General features: G+C 43.7%; 1 protein-coding gene across 6 annotated transcripts in view; it reads left to right on the plus strand.

The window, feature by feature from the left end:
- The window catches only part of MYO18B (myosin XVIIIB), a 280,263-nt gene that overhangs the window by 243,504 nt on the left and 14,967 nt on the right, over window positions 1-21,792 (plus strand). For all 6 annotated transcript variants that reach the window (XM_063086857.1, XM_063086860.1, XM_063086861.1 and 3 more), the window contains exons 40-42: window positions 909-1,039; window positions 9,107-9,151; window positions 10,476-10,613. In XM_063086857.1, coding sequence (XP_062942927.1) covers window positions 909-1,039; window positions 9,107-9,151; window positions 10,476-10,613 — 314 coding nt within the window. The remainder of the gene's footprint in view (window positions 1-908; window positions 1,040-9,106; window positions 9,152-10,475; window positions 10,614-21,792) is intronic.

The following is a 21,792-nucleotide window of genomic DNA, read 5'->3' on the forward strand; positions in this document are numbered from 1 at the left end:
CATCTCCCCTCAAGTCATGACAACCAAAAATGTCTCCAGACATTGTCAAATGTCCCCTGGGGGGTGAAATCACCCTCAGTTGACAATCATTGAGTTAAGGGTAGGGATGTGTGAAATCGGCTGCAAATGGAAGTCAAAGATTTTCCGGAGTCTGGACAAAATCTGATTAGGGCAGTCCCAGAGAGTACTGAGCACTGAGAATGAGCACTGCACAGAGAGGGGAGTCAGATGCACTGAGCTCGAGTTCCAGCACTGCGATTCAGTCTTCACTTCTCAAGGCCTCAGTTTCTCATCTGCAAAATGGGAGCAATAATAGGGACTCACTTGCCAGGCTTGTGAGGTGACAGTCATGAGTGTAAAACACAACACAGGGCTTGCCATGGAAAGTGCTCCGTAAGTGCCAGTTTGCCTACTCATAAGGGAGCCTTGCTGGGTTTTCCATCTTTGCCTTTGCTGCCATTGAGGACAGAAAGATGGGGACATCTAGATGACAGAGCTGAAGGAAAGCCTCTCTTGTTCTGTCCTCTCCTAACCTCCTGCACCAGATCCATTCCTAGGGCTCAGCTTCCAAAACCAGTGTCCATAACTGTTCTTGGTTTTTACGTTTATTCATTTATCCAAGATGAGCTAAGCACCAACTGTGCATCAGGCAGCATGGCACTGCGTCAGACATGCTGGGTGCCACATGCCCTGCAATGGGGGACAAGTTCTGCATCCTTGGATGGCCCCAAGAGTCCATTCCCTCCTCTATGACCAGCCCATCTTCAGAGAGAGCCCCTCATGGAGTATCCACCACATAATAGGTGCTTAGTGAACACCAGGCTCATCCCTGGGTGTGTCTCCTCCCCAGTGAACTCGTGGATGCATGGGGTTCTTACCCAAGGCCAACATGTGGTCTCTGTCTCCAGGAGAAGTACGTGGAGGAGCTTGCAGCAGTGAGGCAAACCCTCCAGACAGACCTGGAGACATCCATCCGGCGGATTGCTGACCTGCAGGCGGCCTTGGAAGAGGTGGCATCCAGTGACAGTGATACGGAGAGGTAACCTGTAAGGGGCTAGGTGGGGCTGGGCACAGCAGGTGGGCTGCACCCTGGGGAGCTCTATGGGTTTTTAGCTGATCTGGGTGCCACATCTGCTGGGGGACCCAACGGGGTTTAGGGCGTGGAGGGATAACTGGCTTGCTTAGGTAAGGAGGACAGGATACTGCCCTGCTGATGTTACCTTATTACTGCTGAAACTACTTGGCCTGGCTTGCCAAGCCTTTGGCAAGATAATGGGACTGGAAAATGATCTCCAGTGTGTGATCTTGAGCAAGTTCCATGTCCAATCTTGGCCTAATTCCCTCATTTGTAAAATGAATATAATAATAAGGTGGATATATAATAATATTGGGATGAACCATACATTGATGGGCATTTGGGTGGATTCCATCTCTTGGCTATTGTGAACAGCTTTGTGATGAACATGGGAGTGCAGGTGTCTTTCTGATACATCGACTTCACCTCCTTAGGGTATATACCCAGTAGTGGGATAGCTGGGTTGTAGAGCAGACTTATTTTTAGTTCTCTGAGAAACCTCTGTACTGTTTTCCACAGTAGCTGTACCAATTTACATTCCCACCAGCAATGTGGGAGAGTTCCCTTTCCTCGCTCAGAGATTTGTAACCTCAACCTCTCCCATAAAAATGTTCATGCTCAGCAGCCACAAAACAGAGACCCAGAGGAATCTAAAACCCCATGTTCTTGCCTCTAAATAAAGGGCTTTATCTAAAAAATTTCTTTAGTTTGTGCAAGGTGGCTTCCATGCATGCACATTTCAAGGATTTTCACCATTCCCTGCTAATTTTCACAGCTGCCAAACTGCTGGTGAAACAGCAAATACTGATGTTGTAGCTGCTTCCCGACTCATGATTGCATTTAGGATCCCCACCTTTCTCCCTTCTCCCTCCCCCTCCCACCACCCCCTTCTTCTCCAGTTTTGTTAGTGCCATGATAGAACTTAGGTCTGTAAGTGCAAACTCCCTTTGTCAATGTTACTTTCTGGATACTTGGGCTGGCTGTTCCATTCGTAGAAACATGAAAGCTTTTGCATTAATTGTAATGGGGATGAATGGCTGTAGATAGTAGTATCTTCGGTCCACAAGCAAACTTTTTGAACCATTTTCACTTGCACAGCTTTTCTAATAAACAATAATTTTTTTTTTGTTTTAAATAACAAGATTGGAAAGAGGCAGAGGGTCCATACTCAGAAGTGTGGATGGCAAGCTAGAGAGGTGAGAGGAAAACGAAGAAACAGACTTCTTACCTGGGAAAGGAGAGCCTAGTGGTGAGGTCGCAGAGTCACAGACAGGACTCCAGTCTCTGCTTGGTGGAGATCTTCTCTGGCCTTAAAGGGACCCTGCCCTCACCCTCATTCTAACAGGAGACACCTTTATCTGTCACTGTTCCAGGTATCAAGACTCATGCTCATCCTTTGTTCTGATCCACCTTTTCTGAGCTCCAGACCCTGGGTGCCCAGGAATCCAATATGAACCCTAGATTTCTGTGGACATTTTCATGATCTTCTGTCTCTAGGGCCTTAAATCTTTTTTCCTGTTGAGCTTCTGATGCGTTTTCCTTCCCTGAATCTCTAGTTTCCACACAGCACCTGACTCACAGTTCCTAAAGCTGGAAGGGATCCGCCTGCATTTCAGGGTTCCTGTGAGGTGTGAAATGACTAGAGAGCACTAGGTGTAAAGAAACATACCTTGTGCTGGACAAGCCCCATGCAGTGTGTAGGATTATTGCAAGTGAAAGTGAGGGAAGAACTGGGGAGGGCATAGGCTCTGCATTTCAACAAGCCTGATTTTCAGTTAGGGATCCAATGGTGAATTTCTGCATAACCTTGAGCAAATTATTCAACCTCTCTGAGCCTCAGTCTCTTCACCTCTAAGATGGGTTAGTAATAAGAAGTAAGTGAAAAAATATGACTCCCAAGCACAGTACTTTGGACTGTGCTTGCAGAGGTTCTGCACATCGTCAATGCAATCATTCATTCATTTGGTAAATTCTTAGCACACACCTATTCCATGCCAGACACAGTGTTAGGTGCTTGTGTTATTCCATTTGCTTCTTGTTATCGTTATTCTCCATATTATAGATAAACAGAGGCTGAATAATTTTTCTGAAGTCAGGCAGAAGTTAATGTTGGGAACTGTGCCTGGAGCCCAGGTTTGTTGAGTTTCTGAGGAACAGAGAGAGAGAAGAGCCCGGGAATTGTCCTGCCTTTATGGAACCTGCATTCTGGTGGAGGAAATGTGTGTGTGTGTGTGTGTGTGTGTGTGTGTGTGTGTGCGTGTGTGTGTGTGCATGCGTGCATGTGTGTGTGTGCGTGTGCGTGTGTGTGTGTGTGTGTGTGTCCATGGATAAAATGAACAGGCTGACAAAAGAAAAAACATGAGCATGTGATCGGAGTTAGGAAGACAGAGAAGTGGTGCTGTGATATATAGCGGGGTTCGTAGCACAGCCTGTCTGAGAGGAAGGCATTGTAATTGAGACTAAATGAGAAGGAGCCAGCCATGGCAACATCTGGAGAAAAATGAGTAAGGACAGAGAGATGCATGTTCTAGAAAGTGAAAGAAGGCCATTCTCCTTCTACTCCTCTGGAAATAGCCCATGGAAACCCACCGAGACCCGCAGTTTCTCAAAGTGCCCCAGAACCCCGGGCAGGATTGGCTACATCATTTGTGAGGTCCAGTGTGATGTAAAAATGTGGGGTTCCTTGTTAAAAAAATGTATGAAGAATTTCAAGACAGGGACAGGCGAGTGTTAAACCAAGCATGGACCCTTACGGGCATGCTCTGCTGGTTCTTAGGGAGCATTTCCTAATGCTCAGCGGTCCTCAGTCCTAACTCACTGCCCTGTAACTTGGATTTGAGAATGAAGCAGCATAGATTTCAATAATATCAAAGGAATGGGGAGACTAGTGAAAAAATTGGCAACAAAGAAGTCTCAACGCATTTCAAAGAATTAATATTGTACAAAAATGTTCTCCGATCACAGTGCAATTAAATTGGTTACATAAAATTGGCAACAGTAAAAAGAAGCATATGTGTTGCTAGGCTGTAAATCCACCATCCAGAGCAGAACCCCTGGCTCTCGCCCCAGGGCCAAACTGTCTTTTTGTCACGCTGCTCTCAGCTCCTAATTTTCTTATCACCTGGGGTAAGAGGCTCAGATTGGAGCCTGAGGCATTGGTCTGAGGGACTCCTCCAAACTGAGCTCTCAATTGGGATTCAAACCAACCCCAGGAGAGAGAGAGAGGGAGAGGGGGAGAGAGAAAGACAGAGGGGAGATGCTTCGGCTGCGGGTGAGGTTCTTTGAGAGACTTGTTCAAATTACGGAAAGTCCTATTTCCCCATGTTGGGAATTAGATCTGAGTGTAACACTTCCAGGCTGGGAACGTGGGTACGTGCTCAGAAAGACAGGTAGCCTGTGAGGATGCATTTAAACATGTGCTCTCCTGCACTAGGGCCCTGCATGGTAACATGGATCGTGGTGTCAACCTTCTTAGATTAATGGAGAAATGCTTTAAGCTGGTCCCCCAGGCCTAAAGCACTCTCATTACTCATAGAGGGAGGGATGCATCGGCTGACAGAGAGCCCCATCTATTCCTGGCCCAGAGTCCACAGCTGCTCTGTCTGTTGTCTTGGCTGTGCATTTGGGTGGAGTGTGGAGAGGTCAATGGATGACCTCTGACCCCTGGGTCCGCTGAAAGTGCATCAATTCCATCTGGCTCCATGTCAGAAGAATGTTCTGGAAAAGAATCCTCTATTGCTGAGTTGAGTGTAAGTTGGACATTTTCCAACATACATCCTGTTATAATCTGGCTAAAATTAAGCTGCAGTAGGACAAGTAGGAAAATCTGGGTCTAACCAAAGATTGTGGCTGCCAATTATGACATACCTATGAGTTAATTTACTCACTGTGGTCCCAGGCTCTGGCCAGACTATAGAGTTTCCCGCTACACAGTAGGACAGCCTTTGGAACTGCCAGTAGCTCTTTTCCTACAACACTCTTACCTCCTAGTTTGCCCCCCATGAGTAATGAGCATGCTTCAGGCCTTGGAGAACAGCTTAAAGCATTTCTCTATTAATCTAAGAAGATTGATGCCACAGTCCAAGTTACCATGCAGAACCCTAGTGCAAGATAGCATGTGTTTAAATGATGGTGCACAGACTACCCAGACTTCTGAGCATGTTTCTAGCCCAGATGCCCAGCTAATAGGTGCACAGGGAGTCAGGGCTCCAGACTTCTATATCTACTGTGGTGTTACAGGAAATAATGATAGTTGTAATAATAGGCACACTTTCTTGAGGACTTACTTTGTGCCAGGTACCATGCTACCCTGGCATGCATTGTCCCTACAAGTCTGTGAGGTTCCTACCATTATTATTTCCAGTTTACAGATGAGAGAACTGGGGCATAAAGAAGGCGAGGAACTCATCTCCACCCACACAGTAGGTGATGGAGCCATGATTTAACTTTCAGACTGACCCCATCACCCACACTTCTTTTTCTTTTCTTTTTTTCCACCTGGGCACTTCTTGGTACCATCACCCACACTTCTACTGATCAAGTTCTGCTGTCGTGTCAAATGCACCTCTGCTTCCTCCTTTCCCTTGTTAAGGTCTCTGTTCTCTGCCCAGTAACTGGCCTGTCATTATGATGAACTTGTGTCTATCACCGGGATATGGTGCCAATGAATTCGTGTGTTACTCCCCAGGCAATATTTGCATTTAGAATGGAGTTGTCTGAACAAAGACTCCCCCTAAAGAAATACATCTGAAGACATTTAATTAATTATCTTACTCATCATCAATTCCCTGTTTACAAATTCCTGGCACAAGTTCTTTTTTTAAAAGCCATAGGCACCAAGATGAGAGAAAGAACCACTGACTGCATGTCAGGAGATGAAGGTTACAGTCCTAGCTGTACCACCAAATAGATCAGGACTATGGACAGGTCACTGGCCCTTCCTGGGCCTCTGCTTGCTCACTCAGCAGATAATATCAACCAGTGCCTTCTGTGTGAGGGCAGGAGGTACAGTGGGGAACCAGCAGGCATGGAACTGCCACATGGAGCTTGTATCCCAGAGACTCTTTCTTCATATGGTGAAAGGGTCAGTGGGTTTCAAACTCCCTCCTTTTAGTAGAACTTCCTTTTCTACAACAAAGCAAACTCTTGTAAGAAATTGTACATTAGGATGGAGTGCAGCTACCCTCTGATTAGAGTGTGAGAGGGATGTTTGGGGATGATCCTTCTTCCTGGGTCCCCCTTCCTGACCCCTTGGTAGCCCCTGTGGGGGTCTCCCAAACTCAAGTACTCCATGTACCATGGTGTACAAACTCAAGTACCCACCAGGACCAATAACCTATAATATGTATAAAGTCAATGTGGTAGTGATTTTACCCATCTGGTTTACTGCTTCTCAGGAGGAGACAGAACAAAACTCCCCCTGCTTCTTCCTGGAAGCCTTTCTTCACCCCCTACACCCAAGCCTCTGCTCCAGACCTCCTAAAGACAAAGATGTCAGGTGCCTTCATCATGTGCTTACATCCAATGTGGGATACAGTTCCCAGGAGCTTTTCTCAATCCAGCCTGTATATTTTCAACATACTCTATTTTGTTGAGACCTTCCCAAATGGCATCTAGTATGTGGTCTAGGTTAGAAACCACCCTTGGTCTGGACAGTATTTCATCATGGTCGAACAAATAGACAGACCACCCAGCAGGTCTTGACTTCAGCCTCAGAGGTTCTGTTCAAATTCGATGAAACAGGTTCACAGGCAGCAGCAGTCAGTATACAGATACTATAAAAATGTAGAACTAATAAGCTTCCATACCTGTGTCTATTTGTCCTCATGGCTAGTTGCTTCCCAGAGTCACAAACTCAGGAAACGCTAATAATGATTGCTGAAAATTTTGTGTTCTTATAAGATTGCTTCTTTAGATTCTTCACCATTTTTTTCCACAGTGATAAAGGGTTAACAGTGGTTAATAGGGCAGTGATGGGTCATGCCTGGTGCCTGCTTGTTGGTCATGTAAAATATTGGCTCAGCAAACCCAGATCTTCCTGTTAGGTGAAAAGAGCACTGAAATTAGTACTGTAATAGAGTTTAGTGGAAACCAGAAGGCAAGCCCCAAATGAAGGGAATGTAATAAAGAGACTGATTGCAAAGGTGTGGGCTCAGTGTAGGGAAGCCACAAGGGATGGTGCAGCACCCAGGGGCTAGAAACAACTGGAAGCAGTAACTTCAGCTGAGCCTGATGTCGGGAGGAGAGCGTGCAATTTCTGGAATCCAGGAGGTGGGCTGTGAGACAGGGCTGCCTGGCAGGAGGAGCTCTGGCCTTTAGTTGAGGGATCGAGTCAGGCCAAGGAGATGCAGTACAGCAAAATTCAAGAATCCAGGATGATAAATACTCCAACCTCCCCCTCTTCCCTCCTCCTCTCCAACTGTCAGCTGAGTTCCCCATTGGCTATGCCCACAGGTAAGCCACAGGTGCAGGAGAGCACATCGGTATGGTTGGTATAGGTCAGTGTCCCCCTTTCAGAAGGGGACAAATCTGAATGCTGAGTGCATCCATGGGGTCATACTCATGAAGTTGGCTAGGGTAAGCAGTGGGCAGGAATTAGCACCAGCCTGGACTTTGATTAGTTGTTGGGCTACAAAGACTTTCCTGAGTGCTGAGTTGAGGTAAAGATTGGTGTTTAGTCAAACAAAGTATGTGAAGAAGTATTCACAATGTAAATGAATGAGCATGACTGTGTTCCAGTAAAACTTTCACCATGTCAGAAACATATTTCTAGGCTCTTGGAATTAGAGACTAGGATGTGGACATCTTTGGAGACCATTATTCTGTCTCCCATGGGGCCATTCACAAAAGATTCTTTTGTTCTATTGCCGAGTCTTTTTCTTTGTAAGGCTAGATAGTAAATATTTAGCCACATGGTCTCCATTACAACTACTCTACTCTGCTATTGTAGTGCAAAGAGCAATCACAGACCAAAAAAACTTTACTTATAAAAATAGGCAGTAGGCTGGATTTTGCCAGTGGCTGCAGCTGACTGAATCCTCTTCTATTGGATTTATCAAGCATTGTCTAACAACCTCTGGTCTGGCCTGAACTCTAGAGTGGAAAGATGAATAAAATGTGTTTTTGTCTCATGAGGGGTGTTGCAGTCTGGTGGGGACAATACACATAAATAGAAGCCCCCAAGGGTGACAGGTCCTTGGGGGTAGGGACCAAAAAGTGGCAGGTACATCCCTAGGAGGAAGCAACCAGGTCTTCAAAGGAAGGGGTTGCTCAAATTCCAGCAGAGTAAAGCTGCAAAGTCTCAGCCTGAGGACCCAATACTAAAATGATGCTTTTGGTGTCTGAAGTTTGTGATTTAGCTGTCTGCACCCACACACTGGGAGATGCACACTGGATAGGAACACGAACTTAAAAGGCCCTACAGGCCTAAAATTCAAAGTTGCATGACCCTTAGCCTGCACAAGGGTGTCAGGCTCCTCATCTCTACAGTGGAAACACGTGGGGTGGTGGGGGGGTAGATGAGATTGTGTGTATAGCATGTCTGTTGAATGAAGGGATGCTCTCTAAAGAATGGCTGCTATTATAATTAGTTTTGGAGTTTCCCACAATGCCCTGGGAAGCTACCCAGCCCATGTCTGATTTGCTGGTACTCACAAAGAACATAAAGCGATGCCTTGCTTGTTGGCAGTAACGATGCTGTTAATAATAGCAGTAGTACTAGGCGTACTAAAACAAGAATAGTGGTAGGGCTTGCTGCCATTAATTAGCTCCGTCTGTTTGCCAGGAACCATGCTGAAATCTTTACAAGGATTATCTCACTTACTCTGCTCCACAACTCTGGAGGCAGAGCCCCATTATTAGCCACATCTTACAAAGGAGGACAGGTGTCTCAGAGAAGGCAAGTGATTTCCTTAAGATCATACAGCAGCAAGGTTGGAAGTGGGACTCAAACCCAAGTCTATCTAGTGTTGACAACCATGTTCACCAGCCCTTGGCAGCACAAAGATAACAGACTCTTCTGTCTCCTTCTAGCGTCCAGACGGCAGTGGATTGTGGTGGCCATGGAAAAAAAGAGATGTAAGTTGACCTCGAGTAAAACTGAGCAGCTTACAAGGGTGAGCCTCTGGCTGTCTGTGAACAGATTGCAGAGGGAATGTCCATATCCAACTGGAGAATGATCAGCATTGCCCATGAGAACCCTGACTCCATGGTAATGACATATAGCACTGGGGACATATTATTAAACTGTCCAGCTTCTTTCAGACAGAAAGACGTCTATGCCTTATCATGCCACTCTCCTCAAACATCTTCTATGGCTCCCCATTGTCCCAGAATAGACTTTTTAGACTGCCATTTGCATGCTGCACATTTTGACCCTTACTTACCTCTTCACCTGTGATTTCTATTTTCCATATTGTTTATGCCCTGACCTTTCATGACCTCCATACCCATGTGTACACTGTTCCTTCCACCTAGAATTCCTTTTTCCATTCCCTGTGTGGCCAAGCACAAACCTTCAGAGAAGATACAGCTCAACTGCCGCAGCTCAGTACCTTCCCTTATGCCTCCAAGATGCAAAGCAAGCCTCCCTCCTTATTATCATCAGAACCTACCTCTGTCCCACTTTATGGCATTAATAATTTCTCTTTTATTTTGTGGTTATTTATATATGTATATGTTTATCAATTCTGCTAGGATGGAGCCTTGAGAACAGAGCCAGTGTTAAGTTCACGTGTATAGCTCCCTTCCCATGGTGCCTGGTATACAATATTCTACAAACTACACACACACACACACACACACACACACACACACACACACACACACACACACAAATATATATGTAATATTGAATGAACATATCAACTAGAAAATAATTATGGAGTACCCACATGGGCCTTTCCTGTGCTGCTTTTAGAATGGGGAGCATAAAGTAAAGTTCCTGTTCTCAAATACGTTAAGATAAGGAAAGAGTTAAGACCTTCATGCTTGATATACTTGTCTTCCGTGAATGTACCATTTAGTATTAAATTCAATGCCAAGTTTTACTCACAAATTGGAGAAGCCTCAACATCTATATTGAGGTGTATATCTCCCCAAGGAAGAGTGCAATGGTTAATAGTATGAGCATTGGAATCAAAAGGAATGGGGTTTAAATCCCAACTTCATCACTGACTAATTGGGTGACCTTGGCCAAGACCCAAGTTTTCCTCTCCAAATCCCAGTATTCCCATGTGTAGAGTGGTTATGGCACTGGCTCCGACCTCTCAGGAATGGTGTATGAGGTTAGGCATGCACAGCACTCAGCACGATGTCTTGCTTATGCTATGAGGTGAGTATCTAGCTATTGCTGTTAATGTGGGTGTTATTTTGATAACAGTCTCCTGCCTTCTGGTTCTAGGGATAACGTCTCCATCCTCAGCTCCCAGCCAGAGGGCAGTCTGCAGTCCTGGTTGAGCTGTTCTCTGTCCCTGGCCACAGACACCATGAGAACCCCCTCTCGACAGTCAGCCACCAGCAGCCACATCCTCAGCCCCAGGTAAGAGTATCTTCTTGCTGCTCTGGATAGCCAATACCTTGAAGAATCTCAGACTTTGAAGGTTGTTATTCAAGTTTTCCATTTCCCGTGGCCTAGGCAAGGACAAGCATGGTCTTGAGGTATGACCTTGCCACTTCCTAGCTGTGTGACTTTAGGCAGGTCACTTACCCTCTCTGAGTCTCCACTGTGTCATCTGAAAAACATGACATATAATTGTATTTTCTGACCCCAGTGGTTTAAATGATCAAGATCTAATGTAGTTCTCCCCAAAGCATGGTTTTTCCAGATGAATTTAAATAGCACAGGGTGAACCTTAAAAAACAAAAAAAGTTACTAAAGTTGCCTTCTGTTTAAGGCAAGTCATACTTGTTTTCCATCATTCATAGTTACAAGTTTCAACTTTTCTTTATAAACATATTTGCTTTTGCATTCGTCCAATATCAGATGGCTATAAGCCTGAGGAGTGATTTCTGGGTTCTCAATTGTACTCCACTGGTCTGAATGTCTATTTTTATACCGGTACCACCTTGTTTTGGTTACAATATTTGTAGTATAATTTGAAGTCAGGTAGTGTTATGCCTCTGGCTTTATTTTATTTATTTATTTATTTTTGCTCAGGATTGCTTTGGCTATTCAGGGACTTTTGTTTTTCCATATGAAAAGTAAGATTGTTTTTTCCATTTCTGTGATATGGAATCAACCTAAATGTCCATCAATGGATGATTAGATAAGGAAACTATGGTATATATTCCCTATGGAATACTACTCTGCCACAAAAAAAGAATGAAATACTCCCATTTGCAACAACATGGATGAACCTGGAGAAACTTACGTTGAGTGAAATAAGCAAAGCACAGAGGGATAAATACTGCAAGTGCTCACTCATATGTGGGAGCTAAGAGAGAAAGGAAGGAAGGAAAGAAAGACCACAGTAATGTGGTGGTCTTACAGAGGGAGGGAACATTCCTTGGGCTACAAAGCAGAGTGAGGGAGAAAGGGGGAAGGGGTGGGAGGTTGGGGGATAATTGGGTGGGGTCACGGGGTACAAATGTAATTTCTGGTAATGGGCATGCCCCAGTATGAATCTGGCCCTCACATCATGGGCACGAGGAGTGACAATTAGCTTTGTATCTCATGAATAGTCTTAATAAAATAAAATAAAATAAAATAAATAAATTTTTTAAAAATGTATTTACTTTGTCATTATAAACAAAGTTGAGCTGAATGATTTTTTACTAGAAGATTTTAGCTTTATTTCAATGCCAGAATTTTATAATTTTCCTAGAACAGAGGGAGAGGAATTCAATCATGGCTTAAGATGGGACCCTCACAAATCTACAGGATTGCCAACAGTAGGTTGTCCCAACAAATGGGCCTCGGAGTTCGCCCTTAGTTGCATGACTTAAATCCATCTTATCCCTTGCTGTTTATCTCCATTTCTCTGAGCTCTATTGGTTTTTCTTTTCAAGGGCAGCCCTCTTGTAATTAGGAGTTAATGGCTATAAATCAGAAATCATGTATTAAACAGACACATAATTAAGATGAAATGCACACTGCTTCTGTGATAACAAAAAAAAAAAAAAAAACAATGTGATAAGACAGAAAGAAAAATCACAGACTAATGGAGCAAACCTAGACAATCCATTCCTGCCCTGAAACGTGTTTTCTCTGAAGCAGGGGCTTGTGTCTACAAAAGGAAGAGGGTGGGAGTTCAGGCTAACCTTTTGGGCATATTTGTCAAAAGACAAATGTCTGGTGCATGTCTGCAGATAATCTTAGGCTGAAAGATTTGATGTAGAAAATATCAAAAGGGGGCTCCAAGAATGGGGTGTGTCTGGGGAGTTAATTAAAGGAATATTATCTGATTGCTGCTCTTAATTAAAAAGAAAAGTCTGTCTGTAGAAAGAATCATGTCCTTTGAACCCCAAATGATGGGGACTTTTTCTCTCCTGATAATGAAATATCTTTGTTTTCCCCCATCTACCAGTATATAAGGCAGCAGCAGCAGAACTGGAGGCGGTCAGAGCAGAATGTGAATACTTATTAACATAATATCTAAGTTTCATAATGCTAAAGATAGTAGGGTGCATGATAACCATCCTTAACCCATGAATTATATCCTGTTGTTTGGTACCTGTTTGAATGGGAGATGGTAGTGTGCAGTGGTTTCAGTGCATGGTCTGAAGTCAGAACATCTGGATTCCAATCCTTTATTTGCATCTCTGCAGCTGTGCAGTTTGGGGCAAGTTGCTTAACTTCTCTGTTTCCTCATGATTAAGTCAGGATTGTTGTCAGGGACAATGTGATGATACACAAGATGTTCTTCACTCAGAGCCTGGCACCTAGACGGAGCTCAAGAAAATTAACTGCTTTATCAGCATTAATATCTGATATTTGGTGCCCAGAGGAATCCCAGAGATAGACATCATCACAGCATGATGTTACAAAAGAGGAATCTGAGACCCAGAGAGGGGGAAGCAACTGATTAATGCATAGATGGTCTTACCCCAGCTTCTACAGCAGCCCCTCAGGTGGGTGGGTCCTCAGCACCCCCAGACAGCCCCCTCCAGAGTCTCTTCCCCCTTTTCCTGCTCTCTTCCCTTCCAAGTCCTCAGGCCTGTCCAGCTGCAGTTCAGAGTGGAGTGCTTGCACCAAGAACAGAGAAGAGGCAGGAGACCAGGAGAACACTCACACATTTTTAAGAAGGGACTCCTTGTCTCTCTTCTTAATGTTGGTGTCCCCAGGGCTGGTTCATTGTTGGACCTCAATAAATGTTTGTTGCGTGAATAACTGACTACTGCACCAAAGCTGGAGCAAAACTATTAACCATATTTGTTAGAGCTCAGCATTGACTGCGGCTCAGAGAAGGTTGATAATTCACTCAAGGTCACACAGCAGGTAAGTGGAAGAGCCGGGATTTGAACCTAAGCTTGAATCCCTCCAAAGCCTATATTTGTATTGGTCACACTGCCGTGGTTCTCTGACATTTACCCAGGGTGTGGATCACTCACCTGGCAAAGTTTACTGGCAAAAATCTGACCCGTTATTAATACTAAACCTGCCTAAGGATTATTATTCAACTTTTAACATTTAGCCAAAAGATATTTATTATGTGCTTACTGAGTGACAGATCCCGTGGCATTAAGCCCTGAACATTTTGAGCTCCCTCTTTTGGCTATGTTTACAATTTGAGGATTCTAGATATTTTGAGCTGGAAAGGGCAACTGGGATTATCTAGTTCAACTTGCTTATTATATAAATGAGAAGAACTGGGGTCTGTAGATGGAAAGATCTTACCCAAATTTATAGTAAGGACTGACCCAGAGTTCAGGTACCTTGACTTCTAGCTCTTTTTAATTGCACAAATAGTCTATAAATACTTCCCTTCTTCAGAAACTTAAAATATTACAGAAGGTTAAAATCCCATTGGCCACCACTCCAAACTTAGTTCTGTTCCCAAAGGAATCCACCGTCTTCAGTTTGGTGTATATCTTTCCACATCTCTTTCTCTGTATATATATTAAACATATATTATACAGACAGTTGCTGACTTACAATGGTTTGACCGAATTTTTCCACTTCACAATGGTACAAAGCGATAGACATTCAGTAGAATCTGTACTTTGAGCCCCATACAACCATTCTTTTTTTCACTTTCAGTACAGGATTTAATAAATTACATGAGTTATTCAACAGTTCATTATAAAATAGGTTTTGTGTTAGATGATTTTCCCCAACTGTAGGCTAATGTAAAAGTTCTGAGCGTGTTTAAAGTAGGTTAAGCTAAGCTATGATGTTCAGTAGGTAAGGCGTATTAAATGCATTTTCATCTTAATGATATTTTCAACATATGATGGGTTTATTAGGACATAATGCCATCATAAATCACGCAGTATCTATATGTAGTTGTAGCAAAATGTAGCATATTTGTGGGCTTTTTAAAAACATAAAGGATGTGACACTATATTATGTATACTATGCTATTCATAAGTTTTACAATGTACTTCTTTTTCTCAACAATATACCTTGGAGATCTTTCCTTACTGGTACACATGTCTATCTCACTCTTTGAAACTCCTGCAAAAGATCTTAAAGTTATGCTATGTTTTATTTAACTATAGTCTTCTTATTTCACATTTAGGTGCTTTCCAGATATTTGCTATTAACCTGTCAGGCTTCAAAAAAATACACATCCTTATGTACATAGGCAAATAATTCTCTGGGTCAAAGAGAATTGCATTTTAAATTTGAGTAGATATTACCAAGTCATCCCAGTTTCCTTTCTACTAGAAGACTGTATAGTAGTAGAGACTAGGACTTCTGTATATCTGTCTCCGTGTTACCTGGCACATGGTACGGCATAATAAATGCGCCTCTTGGACATTTCCAATTTGACTGAGAAAGAAGGTCACTCTAAAAACAGAAGAGAGGAAGAAAGCAGTCTTCTGCCAACAAAAAAAAGCATTCCCTGTATTATTTATAAGGGGATGTCAACTCAAGAGAAATACACCTAAAGCTTTATGATTTACAGCCCAGGTTCATGCAGCTGCCGCTGACAAATGTAAGCGCTTCTGGAGACGGAGACACTAAATTACCTTCATGTTTCCCAGAGAGGGAGTTTATGGGCTTGGTGGTGGCAGCCATGCTTTGCTCAGGAGTCTCTCTTAACATCTGGCCGCAGGAGGTGCCAGGGCTGTCCAGGGCCTGTCATGCTCCCCTCGGCCCCCACTGTGTGCCTGGCCTCTCTCTCCTGCTCTCTCCCCACTTCCCCTGGTCCTCACAGCACATCAGGCTTTCCAAGGAGGGTCCAAGCCCATTTCATTCTAGACCTCCAGCCACATGCCCAACAGAACCCCATCCTTGGTCACTCACACAGTGCGGCAGGGTCCATGTGCTGACGGGCAGTGCTTGAGCCAACTGTACAGATTGCTAATGACTTGTCTTGTCGCTGGTCAGTGGCTGCTCTCATTTTACTGAGCAATTATTCCAAACCACCTTGACTTTTCTCCAGCCCCACCCTGTCCCTCTCAGAAGGCACCCTCAACCTGTTTTTATTCAAAGAAAAACTATAATGGCCTCAATTTTTGCTGTGATGTCTGTGAATTCCACCCTATCTTCCTCCATCATCACTTTAGTGTCAGAAGATGAGGTCCGGTCCTGTCCTGTCCGAGGCTAATTCATATCCACCCCCTCCTTCCTGCTACCACACCAGATCCATCCAGCATCCCTCTCCCTCCTGTATCCTCAACTTCCCTCCTTCCAGTTGCTCTTCCTGCAAAGGTACAAACACCTTGAGGTCCTCCCCGTCCTAACTATATCCTCGCCCATCAGGCTGCAGTCCTGTTAGTTATCGTTTTTCCTCCCCTTCAGAGCCAAGCTTCTCAAAAGTGGGGTGTACACATACCATCTTCACTTGCTGCTTCACATTTATACCTCAGTTTGCTACAGCCCAGAGCCTGCCCCAACACTCCATTGAAACTTTTCTCACCATATCAGTGGCTTCCAAAGAGAAAAATCAGGAGACATTTTCCAGTTTTTATCTTTTTTTGGACTTCTCTCCCGTACTGGCAACTGTTGAACACTTCTTGGAATAAGATCTCTGTTTGCTTTGCAACATTTCAGCTCCTTGGTGCTCCTCAAACTTCTGTTTCCTGGTCTCTTCCTCCACCCCTCATCCCCCAAATGCCAGGATTCACGGGATGCTGCCCTCACCAGGCTGTTTCTCTCTTCACCTGATTGCAGGTCATTCTCCTCTTGTGATTTAGATTCCCCAGCTGGAAGCAGGTGACCCTCAAATCTAAACTGCCAGCTCTTCTGTCCTCCCAAGTTTTAAACTTTTATGTCTTATCTCATCACCTACACTGATCGCCAATTGATGTCTCCCAGATATTTCGTCTCAGCCTGTCCAAGAGGAAACTCATCCCTCCCTACCCATCCTGTGTTTTCAGAATCATGGAGGTGGTTCATTCACGAAGCCACCCAAGCTGGCGCCCTTGGGTCATCTTAGGCTACCATCCCTCACGTCCTCACATTCAACTGATCCCTAAATTTTGTTTCTTCTGCTCCCCACACAAACAAATACTGTTGACTCTTTCTACTTCTCCCCATATCTACTGCCAACACCTTTAAGTCAAGCTACTGACATTTCTCTCCCAGATTCTAGCAAAGATCTTTCAATATCATTCTCCTTTATTCATTCTCTACACTTCAGACAGTATGATCCCATTAAAATAAAAATCTGGTTTCAATGGCTTCCTATCACCTATAGCAGGGGTCAGCGAACTACTGTCCACTAGCCAGATCTGGACCTTGACTTGTTTTGTGAATAAAGTTTTATTGGGACACAGCCATGCCCATGTTTTTTTTTTTTTTAATTTATTTACGTATTATCAATGGCTGCCTCTGCACTAAAATAGCAGAATTGATTCATTGCAACAGAGACAGTATAGTCCACAAAGACAAAAATATTTGCCATCTGGCCCTTACAGAAAATCTTTGCTGACCTCTGCCCTACTGGATGGAATTTAAATGCCTTAGCCTGGCTGAGAGTGCCTTCCAATATAGGGCCTTTACTTACCTCTCTGGTCTCATTATCCTCCCTTTCTTCTTTGTAATGTGTACCGCAAATAGTTTGTAGCTCTTCCCCAGACACTATGCTGTTTTCCACCACTGGTCCTTTGCCCATGACATTCCCCCCAATGTTTCTTCACTTGTCTATGCTTGCTTATCTCTCAGGATTCAGCCCATGCATCGTCTGCCCCAGGAACCTTCCCTAACTCCCTGGTGGGGTAGGTGCCCCTCTGTTGTAGTCCCACAGACCACAAGTGTTCCTCTCCCATAGCACATGCCATATGATGTAGATATAATCTCTTCATGTGTCTGTCTCCTTTGTTAGGCTGTGAACCCCTTAAGGACACAGACCTTGTCTTTGTCCTTCTTGAACCTCAGCACCTAGTACAGTGCCTGGCACATAGTAGATACCCAATAAATATTCATTGATCACACAAATGACTAGTGAATAGATGTTAGATGTCTTCTCACCAAGGCAATTAAAATGATGATGTTATGAACCAAGGGGTAATGGTGATGACCACACCACCTCTGGAAGACCCCCTGGCTCCCAAGCTGGGGTGGGGGGTACTGAGGCCCTCAGCCACATCCCCCTATGTTCGCAACCAGACCAGCGACAACTGAGCCATCACTGGAAACTCTCCAGGCTCCTGAGCCAGAGTGGGGTGAACATGTGGGCTTCAGCCATGTCCCCCTGCCCTCCACAACCAGGCCAGCCCCTGCCCCCAACATCCACCTCTGTTTCCCCTCCCCCCTCCCACATGCTCCTCCTGCCACTCTGCAACAGCATCTTTGAATAAGAAAATAATAAGAAAATAATAATAATAGTTAATAAATAAATTTATAAAGAAAAAAAGAAGAACCAAGGGGTGAATTTGCTGGACTATCAACTGTCTCCTATCACAGATCAAGTTCTTAGCAACACAGAAGCAGGACTGATGGAATATAATGGGGAGAAATGAAGGTCTGGGGCCCCCAGAGCACAAACTGAGGGCAGAGGCAGGTGGTGGTCTCAGAGAGTTAAACTGAGGCTGACAAGAGGGCCTTAAAGTTATGCTTCAAGTGAGGTAAGGGAAAGACAACAGACTTTGCAGTCTGGTAGACCAGGTTTCTAATACAGACTCTGACACCTACTAGCTGCCTGACTGTGAGTTACATTCTCTGAATCTCAGTCCTTCCTCCATGAAAGAGGTTTAATAATATGCTCTTAGCAGAGTTGAAGAATTAATAGCTATAGAGTGCTCAGTGGAAGACCTGGCACCAAGTTGCTGTTTAATAACCGGAAACTCCCTTCTACCCTCCTCCCTTCATCCCAGGTCAGGTCAGGTGATGTTGTTGCAGGAGGCATGGATGCTAACAGGCAAGACTAGGGAAAATTATACCTGGGTGTTCCATATGCCAAGATTGTGGAGTGGTCTAGACTCACAGCAGAAAACCACAAGCACAACAGAGAAACTCTTGGACATGAAAGTACGGTTTTGGTGAGCCCAGTTTTAAATATGGTGAACTTAGTGTATTTGGATACATCCAAGTGGAATTGTCCAGAAGGTTTTAAATTCTGGCCTGTAGTCCCAGGGAGATACTAGGACTTTTCTGCATAATATTAGAATTCTTGCGGGTATAGGTGACATAAAACCCAACTCAACCTGGCTTGAGCAAGATGGAAAATGTATTGTCTTCTGCAGCTGGGACTCTCAAGCGTAGATTTAGCTTCAGACATTGCCGGATCCAGGGATCCAAAAATGATGGTGGGAATTTGGTCCCCCACCACACTCTCTGCTCTGCTTTCGTCCTATGTTGACTCCTCTCTGAGGCAACAAGATGTCAGCCAGCCACTCCAAGTTCATGCTGGCACCATTCTAAGTCCAAAAGTAAAGAGGGTTTCTCTCTTCTCAACAGTTCCACAAAAATCCCAAGCCTGAGTGAGTCACATGTCCATCACGGAACCAGCCAGAATGGATAAAGGGACTGAAGGAGCCTCTTACCTTCGGCCTAAGTCAGTGTTCTCACCTGGCTGTGCGTGATGGGGTCATTCCCAGCAAAACATGTGAACATTGGGAAGGAGGGATTCCCCAAAGGACAAGGGTGGAGGCAATATACAAAGCAAGAGAATGATACTAGGTGGATAAAAACAACAAATATAGCAAATGTTCTCCATCAAGGGGAATGTTGCTTTGCCCCCCACGGATTTGTCACCCCACTTCCCCTGGGTGACAGAGACGCAAAGGATTGATCAAAGCCCATCTCTACTGAGCAGTGAGAGGCCCCGAAGTGGTTAATCTCCTGGAACTCTCAAGAGAGAGGCATTCCTTCCTTGGGAAATTAACACTGAATTGGGGTTCTCTTCCTGCATTTATTTTCCAGACCAGGAAGTTACAGGAAGAGAACATAGGTGGGGTTATAGTTTAACAGTATAAGCCGGTAACTTTCAGTGAAACAAGTCAGATGACATTCCAGTAAGGCAATTAAGTGGTCCTATCAATAACAGTTTGATCTTATCTTGCAACAGAGACTTATACCCTGAGGGAAATTTCCAGTCCTCTGCAAGGTCAATATTTGAAACTGCAAGGCTTTGGAAAACCAGGCCCTGTGAAGTACATATGCTTTATAGTATATTCCGCAGGGGAAGGTTGAACTACGGGAGTGGACAAGATTATGAAGACAAAGAATGGGAAGAGAGAGAGAAGGAGAAAGAGAGAGAACCTATTAGGGTGTTTGGGGTTCCCATTTGGTCACTTTGGAAAATTCAAATAAAATTTTGTATCCTAGTCAGAGACTTTATTCATCCCTAAATTCCAGTAGCTGATCTATCACCACATAATTAGTGATACTGTGATGTGAGTTTATTACCAAACCCACTCTCTACTGCTGCTATTGGACTTGTACCATGTCAGCGTGGAGATTATTGTATAAATTATTCTCACTCACATAATCATGGTGATTTTAATTACTGTGTAATCTTCGCTAATTACTGTTGTATGTATCACTTGCTTTGGTGCCGATTTAACACAACTGCTTTTCATTTGGCTAGAGGATGGCAGTATAACTTTTCCTTTTCCTGGGGAAAATTTGCTTTCTGTAAACATGTACAGCCTCATACTTGTGGTTTGTGGTTCTTAGTTTAAAATAAAAAGATTTAGACACAGCCACCACCTCTGTTTGTTTTGATTTGGGATAAGGCTGGCTTGAATTAGTAAAAAGTTCTAAATTATAGGGTATTGCTTTTAAAATGAACTTGCATTACAATCAAGGAAATGCAATTACTCTGCTACAGACACGAAGCCAAGGATGGGTCACGTGAGGGCTGCTCAAATGATTAGATAAGACTCATTTGTAATTAGTTCATTAATTATATATATGTGAATGGATGGTACTTAGCGTTAAAAACAGCTTGTTCTCAAAGTAGGTTAAGCATCCGCTGCTAATCTTATTTCAATAGTAGGTCTCTGCATTCTTTGAACTAGAGCTCAGGATGATTTTAATCCATCCTGAATCTATTTAATGAACAAGCCTCTCATGAATATGGTTTTATGTCTTCCTGGGACATAACGATTCTTTTCAGTTTTATCAGTATTATGAAGATTAATAGAAAAGATGTTGAAAATGAAATTGCAAGAAGTTCAATGCAAACACATTGCCTGTGGATCCAAGGCCTGAGCTAGTGAAACTGGATGATGTCCAGATGTAGACACAGAATTATCCTTAGAACCCACATCACTATCCATGGAAAAGAGGGCTGTTTCCAGTCTAGAACTCCAGGTCTTGAATGGCAGATCTGTGGGCCTTTCAGAAAATTTAAGGCTCACCTAAGTTGGCTGCGAGTTTGTATAAAACCATTGGATTCATCATTGGTGGTTGAGAACATTCTCTTGGGATCTGTGGTTATTTGTCTGAGCCAAGATTTTGTTAAATAAACTTATTATTGAGATATACATACAGGAAAGTGCATCTTGGTGAAATCTTTAGATATTGATCATGCCTATGTAATTACTACCAAAATCAAGACCAGACCGTGACCACTGCCCCAAAAACCTCCCTGTGCCCATTCAAATCACTGTCTCCTCCTTCCCCAAAGATAACCACCATCTTGATTTCTAACACCACAAGTTAGATATGCTTGTGTTTGAACTCTACGTAAGTGGAAACGTGCAGAATGTACTCTTTTGTGTCTGGCTTCTTTCTTTCAGTATTATGTTTGTGGGATTTGTCTACATTGTTCATGTAGCAGTTATTTTCATTTGTTTTCATTACTTTATAGTCCATAACAGTGGTTCTCAACTAGGGGAAGTTTTGTGTCTCCCCGAACTCCCACAATTGACAATGTCTGGAGACATTTTTGGTTGGCACAGCTAGGGAGTGCTAGTAGTGTCTGATGGGTAGAGGCCGGGATGCTGCCAAACATTCTACAACACACAGGACAGGCCACATGAAATTATCCAGTCCAAAATGTCAATTATGCTACCACTTAAAAAAAATTATTGACATGATAATTGTACATATTTATGGGGTACAGTGTGACATTTCAATACATGCAATTGGGAAAACTTTCAAAATCCTCTCCTCTCGGTGATTTGAAATACACATTTTATTATTGTTAACCATAGTCACC

This window comes from Cynocephalus volans, chromosome 2 (assembly GCF_027409185.1).
Source record: "Cynocephalus volans isolate mCynVol1 chromosome 2, mCynVol1.pri, whole genome shotgun sequence".
In the NCBI taxonomy this organism is placed as follows: domain Eukaryota; kingdom Metazoa; phylum Chordata; class Mammalia; order Dermoptera; family Cynocephalidae; genus Cynocephalus; species Cynocephalus volans.